This window comes from Chiloscyllium plagiosum, unplaced genomic scaffold (assembly GCF_037043375.1).
Source record: "Chiloscyllium plagiosum isolate Xiang-an unplaced genomic scaffold, Cpla_swu_hap1 HiC_scaffold_37, whole genome shotgun sequence".
Classification (NCBI taxonomy): Eukaryota; Metazoa; Chordata; class Chondrichthyes; order Orectolobiformes; family Hemiscylliidae; genus Chiloscyllium; species Chiloscyllium plagiosum.
In genome coordinates this window covers 12,676,494-12,699,872 of record NW_028270175.1, presented here as the reverse complement: position 1 = coordinate 12,699,872, position 23,379 = coordinate 12,676,494, and the positions used below count along the sequence as shown (strand labels likewise).

Below are 23,379 nucleotides of genomic sequence, written 5' to 3'. Positions count from 1 at the left end.
TTAAGAATATTCCAACAGAATATTACACATGAACACCCCATGTTAGTCATCTTGCACTCCCTGAATTTAAAAGAAAAATCACCACAAATCTAAACAAGAACATTTCCTGTGCTCAGTTCAGCATTTCTGGAACCAATTAAATTGAAATATTATCTGAATTATTCCACAATTCATTGCAGCCAAACCTCGATTGGAATACGGACATTGCTGGTTCCTGTCTGGGTAAAAATAACTTTTTAATGCTTCATCTTATTAAGCATTTGTTAACGAACAGGAATGTCTGCAACTTGCTGGCATGGTTTGCGAGTTAAATTGCCTCCTGTGAAGATCTTGACAGGAAAAGTTTAAGAAGTTCATGTGATTGAAGAGTTCCAAATCTGAAGGAGGACTAATCTTTGGACATGCAAACAATCTGTAAACTACACCATTCCAAATAGTAAAACTTCACCACTTCAGAATGGGGTCTGGAATCCTCTGCCTGAGAGGTTGGGAGAAGCATATTCAGCAGTAACTTCCAAAAGAGAAGTGGATGCATACTTGAAAAGTAAAAATTGCAGTGCTTTGTGTGCAAAAGGCAATGCATTGTAAATCATTGGATAGTTCCAAAGGATAGACATTGGTACAAGTAGATTGTATTGTTTTCTCTCTGCTTTACAATGCCATGTTTTAATAATGTAAAATGGAGAACTGCAAATGTTGCAATTCGGTGGTGAAATCAGAAGATCCTGGACAAATCGCAACAGGGAATGCCAGCACCTCAAACTGAAAGAGATACTAGTATTTCAGATTTAAACTGCTCAATGAAATTGAAGAGACCCTCAGTTTGAAACAACCAGCTGTATTTGTCCATCAGATATTCATACAACTGTTGCATGTTTCTAAAACATTTGTTTTATGTTTCATTGTACTATGTTAACTCTTTTTTTAAAAAATCCTCTTGTAGTTTTATCTGCAATGACAAGGTAATACTCCTATCCCTTCTATCTTAGAAATTTATGGGCTCAAGCCTTAAACTCGAGACTTGGGCACACAATTCAGGACGACAAGATCATTGAAAAGGAAAGTTCCACTCATACAGTTATTCACAGCACAGAAAGAGACCATTATCAGGTGACAACTTTCAGATATGACAGCAGACAAAGAGGATCACCTTCTTTGGTAAACACAAAAGATCTTCTGGCAATTTTTCAAAGAAGAGCAGAGGACTTCTTGGTATAATGGCCAATATTTATCCCTGAACCAGATTACGTGTTGTGTATAAAGACTGTCATCACTGGCATTTACACTTCACAAAGTCACACCATCTCCTGCAGAAAGCAGGTAAGGACAAGATAAATAAATAACCAATGCAAAGATTGCCTATCTGGGTAGGAGTGCAGGTTCATAGCTCCTTGAAAGTAGAGTTGCAGGTAGATAGGATCGTGAAGGCGGCATTTGGTATGCTTTCCTTTATTGGTCAGAGTACTGAGTACAGGAGTTGGGAGGTCATGTTGTGGCTGTACAGGACATTGGTTAGGCCACTTTTGGAGTATTGCATGCAATTCTAGTCTTCTTCCTATCGGAAGAATGTTGTGAAACTTGAAAGGGTTCAGAAAAGATTTACAAGGATGTTGCCAGGGTTGGAGGATTTGAGCTATACGGAGTGATTGAATAGGCTAAGGCTGTTTTCCCTGGAGCGCTGGAGGCTGAGGGGTGACCTTATAGAGGTCTATAAAATCATGAGGGTCATGGATAGGATAAATAGACAAAGGCTCTTCCCTGGGGTTGGGGGAGTCCAGAACTCGAGGGCATAGGTTTAGGGTGAGAGGGGAAAGGGATGAAAGAGACTGAAGGGGCAACTTTTTCACACAGAAGGTGGTACGTGTATGGAATGAGCTGCCTGAGGAAGTGGTGGAGACTAGTACAATTGCAACATTTAAAAGTCATCCGGAGGGATATATGAATAGGAAGGGTTTGGAGGGATATGGGCTGGGTGCTGGAAGGTGGGACTAGATTGGGATATCTGGTCGGCATGGACGAGTTGGACCGAAGGGTCTGTTTCTGTACTGTACATCTCTATGACTATGGGTAAGGGTAAAAACCTGGTAGAGCGCTTTATGAAGCAAACTGAAACATTAGGAGTGACAGCTGAAATTCAGTTCACTGTTACAGCATTTTCTTGGAGAAATATTAAAATTAAGTATTAACTTTCTTGTTTGGGAAAGATTAATGTAAAATATATAAAAATAATGCATTTCTAAAATGATGTTCAAACCAAAAATGGTTCAAGACTGTAAACAAATGGATCTCAACAACTATTTTAACAAGCCACAGGGTTGTATAGGCCGTTATTAAGTGAACTAGAAATCGTTTCTGCCAAAATAATTTCTGGAATCATTCAATATTTCCAACGTCTTGATAATAAAACATTTCAAGTAGTTTCACAGGATTGTTATCAAACAAAATTTGCAACCAAGTTGCAGAAGGAGATATTGGACTTCTAAGCACATGAAGATTCTCCCAACCTGATGTTTCCACACTTCTTTTTCTAGGAGCTTCCAAACCCAACTATCACAGAAATACAGAACACAGTATCCCTCATGGAAACACAGACAAGCAGACAGAGTTAAAGGAAGACAGGACAGACAACATTTTACAGCACGAGCTGATGTATGATATGTTTAAACATCAAATCGTTTGTGTGTGTGTTAGCAAAAAGGATGAGTGGATGATTGAGTGGGTGAGATGGGTAGATGGATAGATGGGAAAGTGAACAGGCGCAAAGGTGAGTGAGAGCATAGATGGGGGATGAATGAGCAGGTTAATAGTTAGGTGATATGGATAGCTAAATAAGCTGATGAGTTGGTCAGGAAGGTGAGTGGGAGGTGGGCAGATGGATGCAGTGAAGAAGTAAGTGGTTAGATGGATGAGGTAGTGATTGGGTAGTCAAGTTGGGGTGGTAGTAGGGTCCGATCATGGTGGTTGATGGGGAGATAGTGAGGTCAAGGTAGTCGATGGTTCTGTCTGGGGATGGGGGGTGGGCGGTGTGGGGTTGGCAGTTGACGTGGCTAGTGTAGTCAGGTTGAGGGTATTAGTTGATCAGGTTAGGTGAGCAACTGGACTTAATTGAGACAGGGGTCAGTTCTAGAATTAGACAATGTTTTAATCTGCTTTACATTTCCTTGAGTGACTACTGAGGTAAGCTGGATGAAACTGTTTCAATTCTCTTGTCTCTGTGAAGGCTAGTACGATTGCAATTTTAAAAGGCATTTGGATGGGTGTATGAATGGGAAGGCTTTGGAGGGGTATGGGCTTGGTGCTGGCAGGTGGGACTAGATTGGGTTGTGACATCTGGTTGGCATGGACGAGTTGAACCAAAGGGTCTGTTTCTGTGCTGTACATCTCTATGACTCTATGGTTCAGAGATGTTTGCAAAATGTCACAGGAAACAGGGGATTTTGTTTTAAAATACTGACTATGAAGTAAATATGTTTAATAGAGCATTACATTCTTCTGTGGTTTGGTTCCCCTGTTGCTGGAAGTGGTGTGAGAAATTGTTGTTCAAATGTTGTTGGAATGTGCTTGAAAGTTTTGATTTTGAAGCAACACTTAAAGGCAAAGCTACACAAATTAAACAGGCAGTGGTATTCATAATTTGTGGATTAGATGCAATCCACTTCATGGAAAAAATGCTTACATTATAATATGACAGAGCCAATGGAGATACTCTTAGAGTCATTGAGTCAAAGAGATATACAGCATGGAAACAGACCCTATGGACCAACTCATCCATGCCGACCAGCACCTGGCTCATATCCCACCAAACCCTTCCTATTCATATACCCATCTAGATGCCTTTTAAATGTTGCAATTGTACCAGCCTCCACCACTCCCTCTGGCAGTTCATTCCATACATGTACCACCTTCTGCTTGAAAATGCTGCCCCTTAGGTCTCTTTTATATTTTTCCGCTGTCACCCTAAACCTATGCCCTCGAGTTCTGGACTCCCCCACCCAGGGAAAAAACCTTTATCTATTTACCCTATTCATTCCCTTCATGATTTTATAAACCTCTATAAGGTCACCCCTCAGCCTCCGATGCTCCAGGGAAAACAGCTCTCGCCTGATAAGCCTCTCCCTATAGCTCAAATCCTCCAACCCTGGCAACATCCTTGTAAATCTTTTCTGAACTCTTTCAAGCTTCACCAACATCCTTCTGATAGGAAGGAAACCAGAATTGCACACAATATTCCAAAAGTGGCCTAACCCATGTCTAGTACAGCTGCAACATGACCTCCCAACTCCTGTACTCAACACTCTGACCAATAAAGGAAAGCATACTAAATGCCTTCTTCATTATCCTATCTACCTGCAACTCTACTTTCAAAGAACTATGAACCTGCACTCAAAAGTCTCTTTGTTCAACAACACTCCCCAGGACCTTACCATTAAATGTATAAGTCCTGCTAAGATTTGCTTTCCCAAAATGCAACACCTCACATTTATCGAAAATAAACTCCATCTACCACTCCTTAGCCCATTGGTCCATCTGATCAAGATCCCATTGTAATCTGAGGTAACCTTCTTCGCTGTCCACTACACCTCCAATTTTGGTGTCATCTGCAAACTTACTAACTATACCTCTTATGCTCACATCCAAATCATTTTAAAAAATGACAAAAGGTAGTGGACCCAGCACCCATCCTTGTGGCACTCCACTGGTCACAGGCCTCCAGTGTGAAAACAACCCTCCACCACCACCCTCTGTCTTCTACCTTCGATCCAGTTCTGTATCCAAATGGCTAGTTCTTCCTGTACTCTGTGAGATCTAACCTTGCTAATCAGTCTCCCATGGGGAACCTTGTTGAACGCCTTACTGAAGTCCATATAGATCACGTCCACCACTCTGCCCTCATCAATCCTCTTTGTTACTTCTTCAAAAAACTCAATCAAGTTCGTGAGACATGATTTCCTATGCACAAAGCCATGTTGACTATCCCTAATCTGTCCTTGCCTTTCCAAATACTCTTGTGGGAAGAATTGTGAAAGTTGCAAGAGTCGTACCTTTCTGAATTTTCTGGTGAAAGTTTATTGCGTCGACCGATGCAGTCACAATGTTGGTCTTGCAATGACGAGCTGCCACGATACCGGCTACTTCATCCATCAATTTCATAGTGACACCTGAAAGGAAAGACCCTTTTAAATAGGAACATACAAACAGAAGTAGGTCACTCAACTTGTCAAGCCCCCTCTGCACTTTAATGTAAGCATGGCTGATGAAACACTTCAATGCCTTTTACCCACATAATTCCTACAACCCTTTATGGCACTGGGAGTCAAAAAGATGTCAATCACTAACTTAAAAATACTTAAAGATTGAGCTTCCACAGCCCTGCGGGGTAGAGAATTCTACAGATTCATAATTCTACTCATCTCAGTCATAAATCTCCCCTTACTTTTAAATCGTGGTTCTAAACTTCCCAAATAGGGAAACACCTTACCAGCATCTACCCTACCTATCCATTGAAGATTTTTTTTTAGGTTTCAATAAGATCACCTCTCATTCTTTGAAACTCGAAAGAATACAGACCCAGCTTGCACAACCTCTCTTCATTGGGAAGTCCCATCATCCCAGTGAACCTTTGTTATATTCCCTCCATGGCAATAATATCATTCCTGAGAAAAAGAGACCACAGTCCTGAAGACAACACTCCAGACCCAATTTAACCAAGCTCTCTGAACTCAAATCATCTGCCAAAAAAGCCATCATTCTATTAATCTTTCTAAAAGCTTGCTGCACCTGCATGCTAGCCTTCGGTGACTTACTAACAAGTATACCCGGGTTCTTTAATACATCTACACTTTCCAATCTCTCACAGTATAAGAATAAATTGTACATCTGTTCCTCCTACCAAGATGAATAAGCTCTCAATGTCTGCATTACATTCTATCTGCAATGTTCCTGCCTACTCACTAAGCCTGTCCACAGTCTCCTGATCTGTTTTAAACTTCTTCAGCAGCACATCCATGCTTAACTTTATACCATCTGCAAATTTGGAAATATTACATTTGGTCCCCAAGTCCAAATCATTGATATCTATTGTGAATAGGTAGTGCCCAAGTATTGATCCTTGTGGAACTCACTAATCATGATCTGCCAATACACGAACGATCCAGTTACGTCTACTTATTTTCTGTCATTTAGCCAATCCTTAATCATGCCAGTATATTACCTCCAATCCCATGTGCTTCAACTTTGCAGTGGATTTTATCAAAAGGCTTCTGAAAATCCAAGTCCTTTTATGTTCCTTTATGAATTTTTATTAGTACCATCCTCAAAGAAATTCCAAAAAGTTTCCCAAACACAAGTTTCCATTCATAGAACATGCTGACTATGCCCAACCAGATCATTTTTTTTCTGCATTTCCATTTAATACATCCTTTATGATAGAGTCCAGCATTTTCCCTGCTACTGATATAAGGCTAATGGGTCTGTTGCTCTATTTTCTCTCGTTCTTTTTTTTTAATTTGTGATGTAATATTTGCTAGCTTCCAGTCTACCTTGCAGTTTTGGAAAGTGATCACCATTGCATTGACTACACCTATAGCCACTTACTTCAATGTTCTGGGATGTAAACTATCAGGTCCTGGGGACTTATCAACTGTCAGCAGCATTAAAGTCCCCAGTACAACCTTCATAGAAATACTATTTTCCTTCAACTCCCCATGCTCCATAGTCACTTGGATTTCTAATTCTGGGACATATTTTGTATAATGCTCAGTGAAAACAGATACAAAGTAATTATTTAGTGTCTCTGCAATGTCTTTATTTCCCATTATAAATTTTCTTGACTCTGCCTGCAGTTGACACATTTTTGCCTTACCCAAATATTTCTGATAACATATATGTGGAAATTTTTAGTTTATACTTTTAATTTTTTATTCTGCTAGATTGTATTCATTACATTCAAATAATGTACACAGTATAAACAAATGAACAAACATTTGACTTTAAAATTTATTTATCACTATTTAAAGACATTCAGTAGATCCTTCCTGCCATTTAACTCAATATCCCTCACTATTCCACTTTCTGTCCTTCTTAGTGCGCTTCCATAGCTGATCCAATTGCAAGTTTTGAACTTCCACTGATTCACTTGCTACCTTCCTGACCAATTTGCACATTGCCTTTTTTCCCAAACAAAGTAGCAGTGAACAGAGAGCGAGGGAGGGAGATATGGTGAGTGGAACAGCAAATGGAATGGCAAACAGGGCTGTATGCAGGCCGATAAGTAAATCACTGAATGGCACAGTAACAAGGGGGAATGCCATGAAACAATTATATCATCAATATCCATGTCTTGTTCCAGCGTGCAGCAATTTGTTTAAGTACATTAGCAGGTGATACAATGGTGGTGGAAACAAAAACATTTGAACAAAATAACAGATAACGGACCACAAGTTTAATGATAGACTTACACCATCTTTCAAAACTTCATCATGTCCTAAGTGCTTGATAGTTAATGAAGTAGTTTTGAAGTGTTGCTACCGTTGTAAATGTTAGAAAAGAAACATCCAAATGTTACATTGCAAGGTATAATAAACAGCAATCTAACAATAACCAGATTTTTATTTTGATCTAGTTTAGATACTTAACAGGACATTAGTTAGGACTCTCCTGTTCGTCTTCAAAATTATTCCACCTAAGAGTTTAGACAGTATTTCCACTTGGTCTCAGTACTTCATTGGATTGTACGCCTAGACACTGCACTCGGGTATGTGGAGTGGAATTTGAATCTACAATCTTCTGACTCATATGTAAGGTGCCATTGAGCCATGACTCTCTCTCCCATTAAGCCATGGTCAATGAGGTAAGTTAAGACAAATGCCCTCCTTCAATACACTGTTCCTGTGCTTTTATATGGACCACTGTTCCTTATGATGCATACAGTCTCATGCTTAAATCATATTTTTTGCCAGTATGCTTGGTAAATACAATCCAATACATCAGCAGATAATTCTCTTGTAAGCATGCGTTATAAAAGTTCTCCCATTCAATCCATAGATGCTCTCTGAACTACATGGAACTTCATTTACTTTAGAAAACAATTTCCTATATATTGTTTTCACCAAGGGAAGTGGAATATTTTCCACCAAGAACTTTGCATCCACACCAAACACTCGAATGTCAGTTTCAACACACTCTGATGATGAATAAAGTTCCCATTACTGTGCTGCCACAATGTATCCAAGTGCTATGCTCAACTCTCACCGCACACTTGTAAAGGTTTGCTCCCTGCATATGGCACCTTACCTCTTATGTGTGAGATGACTGTGATGAAATTTTAAGAGTTATGTGATTAATTCTTAATGTTATTTGTTGTGAGTTTGGATTTCTGTTTTTTTTTTGAGTTAATAACCAGTGCATGTTGTGTTTCCGAAGTTAAGAACTGACTTGAAAGCATTTCCGTATGATGGCAAATTCTTCTAAGAACAGATTTTGAAGCCTAGCTTTAAAGTGAATGGGGTTTGTCCACTAATGGACTATTTTACTTTAGATTATTTACAATCTAGGTAAATAATGGGGCTTCAAGATTTGGTAGAGAGTTCAGAAATTGGGCATTTCTTCATGATTAAAGGAAACGCCTAAAGGTGAGAGACTTTTAGTTTCACTTTTGACTTTGAATTGGGCATTCTTGGGAAGTTCCTTGGAATGGGATGGGTATGTAGAAAAGTGCTCCTAAGAAGGGAAGGATATATAGTGAACAAAATTCCCTTAGCATGAAATGTTAGTGTTGGTCCCAGATCAGACATGTTGGGTTAAAACCCTGAAGAGGTTCCCTAAAGCTGAATAGTGAAGTTCAGTTGTATGATAGCTCCAGTAAGACTCTCTCTTTTGTTGTTCCAGATGAAAAGTTGAAATCACAAATGATTTAAACCTATTGATACGTTAGATACCACAGATACTGGTATGAGTATTGCACGAGTTGCATGCTTTGAAAATTACAGAATAGCTGCTTTATTTCATTTCAATTTATAAAAGAGTGTTTTGGGATTAATGAGATTATACTTCTATTGTGTATTTAATATCTCGGAGTTTGTATTATAAATAGATAATTTGGATTATTCTATGCTATATTAATTTCTTTTGTAATAAACCTTTGTTTTGTTGTTCATCTGCAGTATTGCATGTTTAGTTTTAAGTGAGGGATGAATTTGTTACAACCAAAACAAATAAAAATATGGTCTGTCAAGCCAGATTTCTGACTGGGATCTGACTTTCCAGTAATAACATCAACTGGAATTTTAACATGACCAATTTAATCACAAATTTCAAATTCTGTGGCAGTTTCAAGTTGCAATCCACAGCAGGGGGCACTGAGCTAAGATTGCCAAAATTCATTTTATGTAGGGCACTTACAGCCAAGAAACAGATTTCCAGTGTGACCTCAGATACCAGAAGCAGTCTTCATTAATTTTACAGTGACTGATTTTTAGATTGAGTTCTAACTGCTGGCTGGTAAAAAGTTGTCAAGACAGATAAAACTCATGCTACCATGTCTGGTGGCACAGCATGGACTGGACTAATAAATTTATAAATTTTGTTTGTTAGGGTTAAGTTCTTCATTAATGGGGCACTTTCTTTGGTTCTTGTCTTAGTCATGGTATAATGATACTATGGTAGGCTGCAGTGTTGTTATGAAAATAATATCATAATGGGCCATTTCAAGTTGCCAAACTAACAAATCATGAAGTTCAGTCTGTTTCTAGCACTCTAATATACAACTAAATTTAACTCAAACAGGCAAAATATGATAAAAGTGAAATTCTGAGGATGCTGGAAATGTGAAATAAAAAACAACACTGCTGGTGAAAGTTGGCAGGTCTGGCAACATCTGTAGATAAAGAAACAGAGTTAGTGCTTTGAGTGCAATGTGACTTTTTCAGAACCATAGCAGAAGAATATGAGTTATGGGAACTTGAAATGTTAACCTGCTTTCTCTCTCCACAGATGCCGCTGGACGTGCTGAATTCCTCCAGCACTTTTTGTTTTCATTTCAGGCAAGAGATGGTGGTTGCCTTCAGATAAGAATTTAAGACTTTAATGAAGTTGGAGAAGGATATTTCATACCAATCATGTAACATGAGCTATCCGTGAATATTTATGAATCATCTGCACCTGCTGCCAATTCTCCAATGTAATAGGGAATCCTTCTGACTTAGGAACAGCACAGTTGGGAACATTTGCGTGCAATATCATGAATCAGGAGCTATCACAGCTAATCCAGGACTCTCAATGCTGACTTTCATGTAAAAGTGTTGCCATAAATCTACTAGCCATCCTTCTAAATGAGAAATTTGAAGTATTGAAAGAACACTGCTATTCATGCCTGTATTCTTCTAGTTCCCATTTAAAAAATGAATGGCTTCTGAAATTGCAGCATGAAAGACTCTATAGCCTGACCAGAGACTGTGTGATATGACAAACTATGTATCTACATCTTGTGTTCAAGTTAATAGAAAGGATAAAGCATGAAAAGAAGTTGTAGATAGTGTTATAATTGATGGCTTAAATTGTAACCCTATTCCATTTGTAATGATAGACAGATCTATCAGTGTGGCCGCGCTGGTAAGGCACATTGATTCATGGCTCAATGTGGAATTAACCGAAATTAAGTATGTACAGGGATATCTTTTTGTCATTTCACTTTACTTGAGTGCTAAGTTGAAATCAGACTTCTTAGAGCACTGATGTGTAAATGCCCTGTGTCTTCCTGAACATCTTTCAACTGGGAGGAAAGGAAGCAGGTTGGCAAGTATATAGGCTACTATAGTGATTGGAAGCAGGACCAGATAGATCTCATGGAGTATGAGATTCCTGACTGGAACTGTTAACCTGGGCCGCTCAGGGAGTCCTAGCTGCCAGATATAAACGGCAGTCTTAGAGACTCTCACTACTCTAGAGACTGGCTCTGAGCTGGCTGGTCAGAGTCCATATACGGTGCACGTGCAAATAAAGGGTGACTTGGTGATGGGATATTGGCTTCTGTGGAGATATTTCAGCAGTACGTAATCATTGAACTGCGTGCTGTAAAAAGGAGAAAAGTGTGCTCAGTAAAACTTTGGTAAATGGATTTATGGCTGATGCCTTTTAAACTGCTATATCAATATATTATTACATCAAGATTCGTTATTTGACTAAGTAAATGTATCTATTTTCTTTAAACTTACTCCCTCCAACTCCAACTTAGTTTTATTCTAAAAGATGGCAGGAGACACCTCCTGCTGCGAGACCATATGTTATAAACTCCACTTAGTGAGAGAGCAGTCAACCTACAGACTTCTCCAAGTCCCTGAGTGCAGCTGGGAGAGAAAAGGTCACCTCAACATGGCTGAATTTGACTGACAGCTGTAGACCTTTCTGTGCAGCCTTGAATAGTTGTAAGATTTTGTGTTAGACTTTCTTTATGCTGATTATCAAAAGCCATTGCTGCAGTATGTCAATGCACCCAGGTGCAACACTCCAGATGTCTTATAGCAGATGTCACATTTCACATGTTGCGTTTTATTCCAGGTGAAAAATAACTTTAAAACGTTGCCTGCTTCTGACCTGTAATTCCGAACTTCACCTGAAAACTGACAAGCACAGTCCAATATCCAAACTTCTGACAAAAACTAGTAAACTCTTAATTACCTAAAAAAAGGCTAATAACTTAACAATTACGTCCTCCTGTTTTGAATACACACCTTAGTAAAATAACACAATATATTTGACATAGTATATGACTGCTAAATGAATTATCCTTCATGGCAACTGTAACTGGCAAATCTGCTTGAACATATAAGCCTAAATCTTTGGATGTCCATACTACAATCTTAAGTCTGTGCTGTGCATAAGAACTCTGCTGAAGCCCTCAGGTGCGCACACGCTTGAGAAGTTTAAACTTCTGATGGACTGATTTCCATTCCATGGGACCCTTCCAAATGTTTCTGACCTTGACTTCACTTAGAACCTTGGGCTGACATGTGGGTCTTACCTGGGTTTTTAAATTTCAAGTGTTGTGTTAGTTAATATGTGAGGAGAAAGTGAGGACTGCAGATGCTGGAGATCAGAGCTGAAAATGTGTTGCTGGAAAAGCGCAGCAGGTCAGGCAGCATCTAAGGAACAGGAGAATCGACATTTCGGGCATAAGCCCTTCTTCAGGAATGAGGAAAGTGTGTCCAGCAGGCTAAGATAAAAGGTAGGGAGGAGGGACTTGGGAGAGGGGCGTTGGAAATGCGATAGGTGGGAGGAGGTCAAGGTGAGGGTGATAGGCCGGAGTGGGGTGGGGGCGGAAAAAGATTGCAGGTTAGGAAGGCGGTGCTGAGTTCGAGGGAGGCTGAAGAGCTTCTGTGCAGAGGAGATGACCTGGGGTGTGCAGTGAGAGAGGGACTCACTGAAATCCTTGTAGAGGGAGGAAGAGAGCTTCTTCAAGGAAGGCATCCTTGTAAGAGGATTCGCAGTAGGTTAAAATCTTCGAGGAGAAAGTGAGGACTGTAGATGCTGGAGATCAGAGCTGAAAATATGTTGCTGGAAAAGCGCAGCAGGTCAGGCAGCATCCAAGGAACAGGAGAATCGGCATAAGCACAATATGTGATCTAGCTCAGGGATTAGCCACATAATGGAACTGAGCATAACAACCAATACTTCCCACCACCTCCAATCAGTACCCTAAACTCAATTCTCTTTATCAACACTCTTGACATGACCACTCTCCCATCCTGATCATCCACGTGACCAAGCCCAATTATCCTCACAACCAACTCCCCACTCAATCTCACCCAACTACCCATTGAATCTGATCCAACTAAGCATGGCTGACCATGCAACTTGATCAGGTCACCACGTCAAAACAAAACTGTCCCTGATCTGATCAGACTACTCACCTGAAACCAACCCAACTATCCATCGAACCCAGCTGCCCCTGCAACCTGACTGTACCCCAAGCAACTAAATTCCAAACTGACTACCCATCCTCCCACCCACTCACTCATCCCTAAAACATTCATTTAAAGACCTAACACTTTTAAAAACTTAGCAGAATAAGAAATAACGGTGCTGTCAAAAATGGGAAGCGTCCTCTCCTTCCTTTTGCGCTTGCTGGGCTTCCCCAGACAGGTTAGGCTTTTCTACTTCAGCTGGCATTAGAAGCCCTGACTGAAAACAGGCAGTTCCTTTGGGACTTAGAAAACTTGTTGCATTTAGTACTGCCACTGACTAGAATGAGAGCACCATAAAAACTCTTCATCCAGCATATATCTATCATATTGCAGACTTGCCACTTCACAATGCCACGTTATTTTATATAGATGCAAACAATTTTACAAGAAGTGGAAGAAATGCAATCATTTCATACTGGATTCTTGTGACCTGGAGCCAGGAATATACAAGCTGCTAAAAATGTTCTCTCACTAAGGTCAGGAACTTACATTTAGCACCCATCATCTAAATTTACCCTTTTGCTCCACTTGCTTCTGGGAAATACTTGAACCATGATGTGAAAAGGACAGGCACGGTTAAGCACACCCCTAACTTTGTAGCTAAAAATCATAGCTATGCTCAATGTCAGCAAGATGACATGACTTAAAAATATCTTTTTTGAACAAAACTTAGTCTCTAAAATGCTGTTCCTCATTACTGTGACAAGATTGGTGAAGAGATCTCTCTGAAATACCACCATTTCCTATTACAATGTTTTACATTAGATGACGTGAAAATTGCTCTGCTTCAATTAAATTTGTTGTAATAATCTCAGTGCACTCGAGTAACATTTTATTGTTTTCAATAAATTTGCATAGGTCTATAAAAGAAATATTTTTCTGTTAATTCCCAATTAATGCCTGGAGTGTTGAAACAGACCAGTGCTCATTTTAGCTGTTTTTCCAACAATATGTTATTGGGTTTGAAGTCTTATCCCAAGACTGAAAGTATTGTACGCTAATCCAATAATCAAAATGGGTCTCCAATTGGCAAAAGGACCAAAGATGACATAAGGAAAAACAAATTTATACAAACTGTTGTTGTGGCCAGGAAATACACTGCGCAAAAGGTTGGCTGAAGCAGATTCAACAATAACTTTGAAAAAAGAATTAGGTAAATTAGGTAAAAGGGAGCATTTGCAAGACCACGGGGAAAGAGCAGGAATGCAAAACTGTTTGGATAACTCTTTCAAGTAGCTGGCTGGGGCACAATGGACCAAATAACATTCTGTTTGATTTAGCACCAATCTCATCATGAATCCTTCAATTACCAAAGTTTACTTCTAAAATCTGAATATTATCAGTCAATTGAGTCTTAATTAAGAAGATAAGGTGTAGGGTCCCAGTTCAGACATCAAATCACTACAAAGGTTGAAAAAGGTAGGCACAGAGTCAAGGAAATCAAAAAGTATTGGCTATCAATAAATTGGGAAATACTACAGCTGCTGGAAATCTGAAATCAAGAAACAAAAAAATGTTGTTCATGCATACATCTAATCAATATTCATTAAAAAAATGTTGTGTTTAAATGCAGACCCTTCAGCAGAACAAACTAAAATATCTGACAGCATTTTAATAGGGTTGGAGTAGAGAAGAATGAATGTAAAAGAAACAAAGATGCTTCAATCACACAGAGGAGTCAATTAACATATAGAGGGATATTAAATGAAAGCACAAAATGTGCAATCTTTAAGAAACCATCCAAATAAAATCTGAGGAAGTAGAGTAAGTGGAACAAGAGAAAAATAATCTAAAACCAGGAAGTCCAGAATGAAGTCAGAACATACCGAGAAAAGTAGTACGTCAACTAGTCCAACATATAGATTAAAACAAACCTGAATAGGTGGGAGGCAACACCCCAATAATGTGTTACAACTGGGAGGTTAACTTGGATTTTAACAGTTCACTCCAGCAGGCCAGCAAAATCTGCTTTAAACAGAGGTTGTAACTAAGATCTGAAAAAGACACATTCAGACCAGAAACCTGCACTGTATGTAGTAACAAGAAAATATGTTCTTGAAGTTTGTATTGAACATGGTTGAAATAAGTTAGATGGGAAGTACATTTGTTGAAAGGATGGCAGATGTATCAAACTTTACCCAAAGGCTCCTTTAACAGTTTTATATTTGGAAGTGATGGCCCAGTGTGCAAAGGAATATGTAAAAGAAGTTAACGTACAGATCTATTGAAGAGCTTTGTCATGTTTTTGAGATGAAGATGGCACGGTAGTTCAGTGGTTAGCACCGCTGCCTCACAGTGCCAGGGACCCAGAGTTGATTCCCGCTACGGGCGACTGACTGTGTGGAGTTTGCACATTCTCCCTGTGTCTACGTGGGTTTCATCCCGGTGCTCGGTTTCCTCCCACAATCCAAAGATGTACAGGTTAGGTGGATTGGCCATGCTAACCTTGCCCATACTATTGAGGGATATGTAGGTTAGGTGCATTAGTCTGGGGTAAATGTAGAACAGCAAGGAAATGGGTCTGGGTGGGTTACTCTTCAGAGGGTCGGTGTGGACTTGCTGGACCAAAGGGCCTGTTTTCACACTGTAGGGATTCTATATCATTCATTCTAATTGAGGTCAGAATGCAACAGGATTTTAAAAAATGTTGAGCTCTGGGGAGGTCATGTTCACAACCATAGATTGAACGGGATGTCCACTTCCAAGTGAATACCATAGGTTCCATTTTCAACTTCTCACTTCACCACAGGCCAAATTTGGTGAAAATTTCCTTTGCTATGTTGACAGATAACAAAAGAAAATGGCACCAACAATTCTGGGATTGAAGTTGCTGAAACCTTATGTATTAGCAATGGAACCTCCCAGGTTGTCTGCAGGCATTCCAGGAAACTATGGTGTGACTTACACTATTCTGTAAGAGATAGGGTCAGCACATTTCAAAAGGATCTAGATAAACATGTGAAGGAGAAAGAAATTGAAAGGTTTGTTGACAAGGTGAGGAAAGGAGGTTCTTGCAAAATGCAAACATTGACCAGTTGGGTTAAATATCCTGCCTCTCTAGCTGAAAATGTGTTGCGCAGCATAAGCCCTTCTTCAGTTTCAGGCATATGCCCGAAATGTCGATTCTCCTGCTCCTTGGATGCTGCCTGACCTGCTGCGCTTTGCCAGCAACACATTTTCAGTTCTGATCTCCAGCATCTGCAGCCCTTCACTTTCTCCTCTGTGTAATTCTAAGCAATTCTGCTATACTTCTGTGCTCCTGCACAGAGACCTTTGCCACAAAATGTGGGCATTTAATTCTCATACTTCTGGATTCCTCCCCACACCCCTTAAAGCCAATGTCAAGATCAGGTTTGCTGAATTTACGTCATTGGAAACATCTTAGCTATATAGATCATTATGGAGTGCTGTTAGGCATTGAATCACTAAAGTATTCAATCTTTCAGCATTTTTGACAGAGTTTTCACGAAGTTTCCATTAAGTAAAATCCTGCATCTAATACATTGAAGGAGAGATATACTTAAAATGCAGCTATTTTGGAACAACCAGAGGGACTGTACTAATTCATTTAAAAAAACCAAGTCTACTAATGGGAAATACAAGGATTTCTTTATGTTGTCCAGCGAATCTTCTTTCATATCAGTCCAACTCATCAGAAAAAAAAACAAATCCTTTTCATCTTTGTTGGACACACAGTTTGTGAATAACTACCCCCAGCCAGCAGTCAATAAAGCACCTGGCAAACTATAACCCCAGGTTACGTCAATACCACAACTCATAACGGCACACAAACCAACAGCCACGCTCAGACAACAACTCACCAGAACGAAGGACCCAATACCCAACATGAGCAAAACTAAAATAGTGCACAAAATACCATGCAAGGACTGCACAAAACACTATATAGGACAAACAGGAAGACAGCTAACAATCCGCATACATGAACATCAACTAGCCACGAAACGACACGACCAGCTATCCTTAGTAGCCACACACGCAGACAACAAGCAACATGAATTCGACTGGGACAACACTACTATCATAGGGCAAGCCAGACAGAGAACAGCCAGGGAATTCCTAGAGGCATGGCATTCATCCACAAACTCCATCAACAAACACATTGACACGGACCCAATATACCAACCACTACAGCGGACAGCTGAAACTGACAACCGGAAGTGGCAGGGACAGACCACTATAAACACCGGAGGAAACATCAAAGAAGCCCTTCGCAGGAGGCTCCCAAGCACTGATGATGTCGCCTAGCCAGGGGACGAAATGTTTGCAACAAAAACTTCCAGCTCGGCGAACAGAACCACAACATACCACAACCATGTTTGAGATATGTTGGGAGTGAAATAAACCAGTATTGTATGGAAGTGTAAGATGAGTATATTTAGAGATGCCAGCCTTCAATCTTTCGCCATCAAACTGGTCTCACTGACGGTCTGGAATTTGCAGCTGCAGTGTTGTCAAAACTGTCAGCATTTGCCATCATTATTGTATAAGGTAAAGGTAAAATGACCACTGTCCTACAGGACCATAGGGCTACTCTTTCAGTGCAAAGAGATGACCAGTCATGGTTTAACTTGAAGGTCACCACACCTCAGGTGAGGGGAGAGATTGAGAAGGAGGGTTTTCATGGTAATCTCAGCCAGAATGAATGCATGCTGTTGGCATCACTACAGACAGCAACTCTGCCATCTGCACATTTGCAATTAAGTGTAGAAATGCAGATGTTGCTGGCAGTGCTTTACTTCTATAGGGTACGTACAGGTACAATCAACATGGGATAAGTTATTTGAAAGAAACTTCAAATTTTAACAAATATTTTCACTATAAAACCCATAGTAAAATTGTGCTTGTTGAATGAAATTTTACTGAACACTTAATAATGCTCATAATTACTGCTGAACAAGCCCTCTAGCCCTGTGAAACTAATTTTAGAAAGTCAGTGTCTTAACATTTTTCTGCGATACAAATTACATTGGTTTTTAAATATTAAAACATTCTTTTTTTTGAAGCTTGTCCATGTTACTTGTTTTTACTGTATGTGAAATGAGAAAATAAGTGAATGATTAATCAGTACTTATTATTTCCAATTTTGCTGACTATAAAAATTCCTCAAACTGTTTAATTACTCAGAAAACTACATTGCTCCTGCATGCCATCGATCCCTAATTAAATTGCTATCAAAACAGGGAAAATCAATAGTACTGAGCGTGCTAAATTTTTGTTCCTCCAAGGTCAGCAAAACTGTCGTTGTTTTTGCTGTTACTCTCAAAATCTAGGCCAATGTCCTAACTATGTTTGGAATAAAGCAACTGGCTACTTCCTGATGAGACATAATTCCAGAAGTGAAGTTAATCAGACACAGGATATACAGCACAGAGTAGCTCTCAACAGTGTCCCTATGCACAATGCTATTATTAAGCTTGAGAATTCACTACAAAATAATCATTGTTTAAGACATCAAAACATAAAACCTCCATTAATTGCTCATCTCTTTTACTGTTGCTATCTTTACTAGTGTTAGCCTTGGCTCATCAGGTACTTGCCTTTAAGTCACAAGGTTCCAAATTCAACTGGATTGAGCTCAAGTACAAAAATCAAAGCTGACACTCCAATACAGTGCTGAGAGAATGCTACACTGTCAGAATTATGGCCTTCTGGGTGAAATGTTGAATCAAGGCCCCATCATTTTGCTTGCACAGATATAACATATCCCATGGCATTATTTTGAACAGGAGTAGGGGAATTAGCCTAGATAACCTGGCCTATAATTATTTCTCAATCAGAATTTGAAAACAGAAATTGTTTGAATAGATCAGCAAGTCTGCCAGCATCTGTGGGCAGAAATCGAGAGTTAGTGTTTTGAGTCAAGTGACCCTTCCTCAGATCCCCTTTCCACAGATGCTGCCAGACCTGCTGAGCTATTTCAGCAATTTCTGTTTTTGTTTCTGATTTACTGCATCTGCAGTTCTTTTGGTTGGAAAACAGATCACCGGTCTTTATCACATTGCTCCTGGCTGGTGTTGGTTGTGTACTTATTCATTACTACACTTCATACGTTAATTCATCGACCACATTTCTGAAGTAGTTAATTGGCAGTAAAGTGCTTTGAGACATCCAGTAGTAATGGAAAGTGCTTACAGAAATATAACTTTTTTCCTTTTTGATGTGAAATCATTAAAAGAGATGCTGCTCTGCTGTGTATTTTGCCTCAGAACCATGTACATGTATTAGTAATGGGCTATGCTGCTCTCAAGCTGCTGTTATTCTTGCTGCAATGATTTTTAATTAATTTTCTAGTAAACCATGGATTCAACATTGGAGAGTCAGGGAGTGCAACAGCCTTATATAGCTAGATTTTGCTTAAATACAAATATTATATGCTGTTATTAATTAACAGTGCACCACGGAGTGACAACATAAATCAGGAATTATTAGAAAATTGCCAGCTGATATGTGCCATCTCCTTTAAGCTTTCCAAAAAGAGCATTTTGCATGAAATGTTCCTCTAAATTTTTGACAATGCTGAGCATATTAGTTAACCACTAAATTAATTACATAATGTTACATCTAATCATATTTAACGTAACTAGACTTTTAATAATGTGAAATTGTTCATTAGATTAGATTCCTTACAGTGTGGAAATAGGCCATTCGGCTCAACAAGTCCACACTGACTCTCCAAAGAGTAACCCACCCAGACTCATTCCCCTACCCTATATTTACCCTTGACTAATGCACCTCGCACTATGGGCAATTTAGCATGGCCAATTCACTTGATCTGCACATCTTTGGACTGTGTGAAGAAACCCACACAGTTACGGAGACAATATGCAAACGCCACACAGACACTCGGCTCTGTGGCCTGAGGCGGGAATCAAACCCGGGTCCCTGGTGCTGTGAGGCAGCAGTGCTAAACCACTGAGAGTCACCATGATTGTCGCCATGAATGTAAACAATAGTAAGTTTTCTCCACTGGTTTCTGAAATTTTAATGAAATTTAAAAATGTCAAAATGAAAATCAAAAAAAAGTCTTATCTTTCCTCATCTGTCCCTTTGTTTCTTTTAACCCAATCTTCCTTGTCAAACTCTATTTCTTTTTATCTGATTTGAGAATTAATTCATCTGCTCTCAATCATCTTCCTTCTCTTCAGTTCGTCTGATTACTTCTAGACCCTTAAACATCACTGAGTGTAGGGATAACAATTTCAAAATATTTCACTCGTGTCTCAGATGCCCTCACCTTCATTGCACCATTTCCAGCTCAATTTTAGCAGCTTTATGGATATAAGATTTTAAAATCTAAACATCCAGTGAACAACATCTGTACCGTGTCTTTTGTCATCAATGTTTTAATTACATAGAATTTTGTAATTTTAAGCATTGTGGGACTGGGGATGGAGGAGGAAAATGTATTAAAACATTGAGATCACAGGGCTGTTAAAAAAGGAGTTACACCATTTGGGAGACAATACTTCCAATCCAATGTTACATGTGCCCCTATGAAATGATTATTATTGCTCAAATTATTTAATACATGCTTTACAAAGTATCAAAGTGTAGATGTGATTTTTTTTCATTTTAAAATTGTACCTCCATCCCCTCTATGCACCCTCGCTTGCCATAACAAGTCTCAAATTTCAAGACGGTAGAGTTTATGAAGATTAGATTAGATTACTTACAATGTGGAAACAGGCCCTTCGGCCCAACAAGTCCACACCGCCCCGCCGAAGCGCAACCCACCCATACCCCGACATTTACCCCTTACCTAACACTACGGGCAATTTAGCATGGCCAATTCACCTGACCTGCACATCTTTGGACTTGTGGGAGGAAACCGGAGCACCCGGAGGAAACCCACGCAGACACGGGGAGAACGTGCAAACTCCACACAGTCAGTCGCCTGAGGCGGGTATTGAACCCGGGTCTCTGGCGCTGTGAGGCAGCAGTGCTAACCACTGTGCCACCGTGCCGCCCTAAAGATGGGATGGCTACAATCTCAGAAGGTTGAGGCAATTAATTTAATCTGAAAACAAAAAATGCTGGAAATCACCGTTAGACAGCCAAGGTTTTTTCCCCCACTTTTGATTAAGGAAAATACCCATAACTGTGGAGAAACAATTTTTAGTGTTAGTTTGCACAATTTGAATTAATCTGGATGTGAAAAGTTTCTCCTGAGAAAAGGTTATGGTTTATGCCTGTTAAGAAAGAGGCTATATCAATGTAGGGAGCTTAGTTTAAAAGTTCCAGAGCAAGGAAGTGTTTGCTTTAAAAGTCTGAAGGGGTTATGTGAAGCTGAGAAAGTGTAAGCTCAATTATATGGCGAAACAAGGAAGAAACCATCAGATTCTCATAATCATAAATTGAAGCCATGGCTAAGTCAAACTTTATGTGGTTTGGATCAGGAAATTCTCCACTGTGTTTGAGGACTGCTAGGAATCATGAGATTATATTTTACAGTGTGTTTCAAAATTTTTGAACTTGGTTTATTCCATTTTATCTTAATTTCTTTTTTAAAAATTTGTTCACAAGTTGTGGACGCCAGTGACTAGGCTGATGATTTATTCTTCTTCTCGAATTGCCTAGAGAACAATCCAGAGTCAACCACATTGCTTTGCGTCTGGAGTCATGTATAGGCCAGACATAAGGACCGCAGATGTCCTGCTCTAATTGACTTTAGAGAACCAGTATTTTTTATGACAATCAACAGTAGTTGCATAATTGCCATTAGGCCACCTCTTTATTCCAGTTTTTTAGTGAATCCAAATTTTATCATGGTGGGATTCAAACTCATATCCTTGGAACATTAACCTGAGGCACTGGATTACTAGCCCAGTGATATTATCACTCAGCATCTGCGAAAAAAACTGTCTTGTTTTATCGGGTAAATCAAATCTGTAACACTGCATGTTTGTGTTTCAGGGATATATCACCTTATTAAAACAAAATTTTAAAAATCTACCACACCAAATTTCAAACTGGGATCTGACTTGTCCAGTAAAAACATCAGTTGGGATCATAACATCAGGTATGCAGGCCGTAGATCCCAATGACTGGTGGATCTTATCGAAAACATGTCCTTTTGACAATTCACAGTGGGCAACACGCTGATCTTGCTCAACCATGTCATGCTTGCAAATCTCAGAACATCATGCCCATCATTAAATAAAGTCATAGAGATGTACAGCACGGAAACAGACCCTTCAGTCCAACTCGTCAATGCCTACCAGATACCCTAACCTAATCTAGTCCCACCTGCTAGCACTTGGTCCATATCCCTCTATACCCTTCCTATTCATACACCTGTCCAGATATTTTGTAAGTGTTATAATTGTACCAGCCTCTGCCACTTCCTCTGGCAGTTCATTCCATACACGTACCACCCTCTGAGTGAAAAAGTTGCCCCTTAGTTCCCTTTTACATCTTTCCCCTCTCACCCTAAATCTTTACCCTCAACTTCTGGACTCCCGCACCCCAGGGGAAAGACCTTGTCTATTTACCCTATCCATCCCCCTCATAATTTTATAAATCTCTAAGATAATCCTGACTGTGTCAAAAATTGCACCAAAAACCAATTTAAAATTATTCGTTGGACTTTCAGTGTGATGTATTTGTGTGTACTGGAGTGTAATATACTGATACAAAGGATCCAGTTCTAAGTGGGGAAAAAGAAACTTATCTGTACATTACCCACTTTTTTCATTGAGAAAAAAGGTCACAAAGACTTATATCCTCTGCTACGTTTGTCATGGCAATGCCTTAAACAATAAGAGTCTAATTGCACTGTTGGATTTCTTTTTCAGCTGACTAGGATTGACACTCATCTGTTCCTGTTGCATCTCCATGCCAACCATGATCCAGCCAATCAGATGTTACCTTTCTAAGTTTGGTTTTGTGTGTATCATGTCCTGATGAGTAAAAGACAAAAAGCTTCAAGATTGGCTTCAAGATCTTCAGCCTCACATTTGTGCATTGACAGAGAACTTGGCTTTCCATTGAAGAAAAAGTCGATAAAATGGTAAATATCGACAACACAGCAAACCTCGTTAAAGCATTGCTGTCAGAAGCTCCAGCTTTGCTTTAAACACTTTGTGAGAAGTGCTCACTGATCTTTGACATTTTAATTAAGAACTTTAGCGATGGTTCCATTAATCATGAATGGAACATCATCCATTTATAATCTTTGCACAATTTGTGTCTTTTTATTCAAGTTTAATTCTGCATATTCCAGCAAGGTCTGAGAACAGTAGTGACCACAGATTAGTCCATGCATGCACTGCTGCGTCAGGCTTATTACATATCTCATGTTTCATTGAGTTTTACATGGATCAGGTACACTACATTAGAAATAGCAACGAGAGAACCAAGTCTCTTTCTGAGTAATCCAGATTTCTCCTTCACAATCAAA

At 39.5% G+C, this 23,379-nt stretch overlaps 1 protein-coding gene across 4 annotated transcripts in view; it reads right to left on the bottom strand.

Moving 5' to 3' along the window:
- acot7 (acyl-CoA thioesterase 7) overlaps positions 1 to 23,379 on the bottom strand; it is a 284,291-nt gene that overhangs the window by 80,688 nt on the left and 180,224 nt on the right. For all 4 annotated transcript variants that reach the window (XM_043676080.2, XM_087980341.1, XM_043676081.2 and 1 more), the window contains one exon: positions 5,043 to 5,159. In XM_043676080.2, coding sequence (XP_043532015.1) covers positions 5,043 to 5,159 — 117 coding nt within the window. The remainder of the gene's footprint in view (positions 1 to 5,042; positions 5,160 to 23,379) is intronic.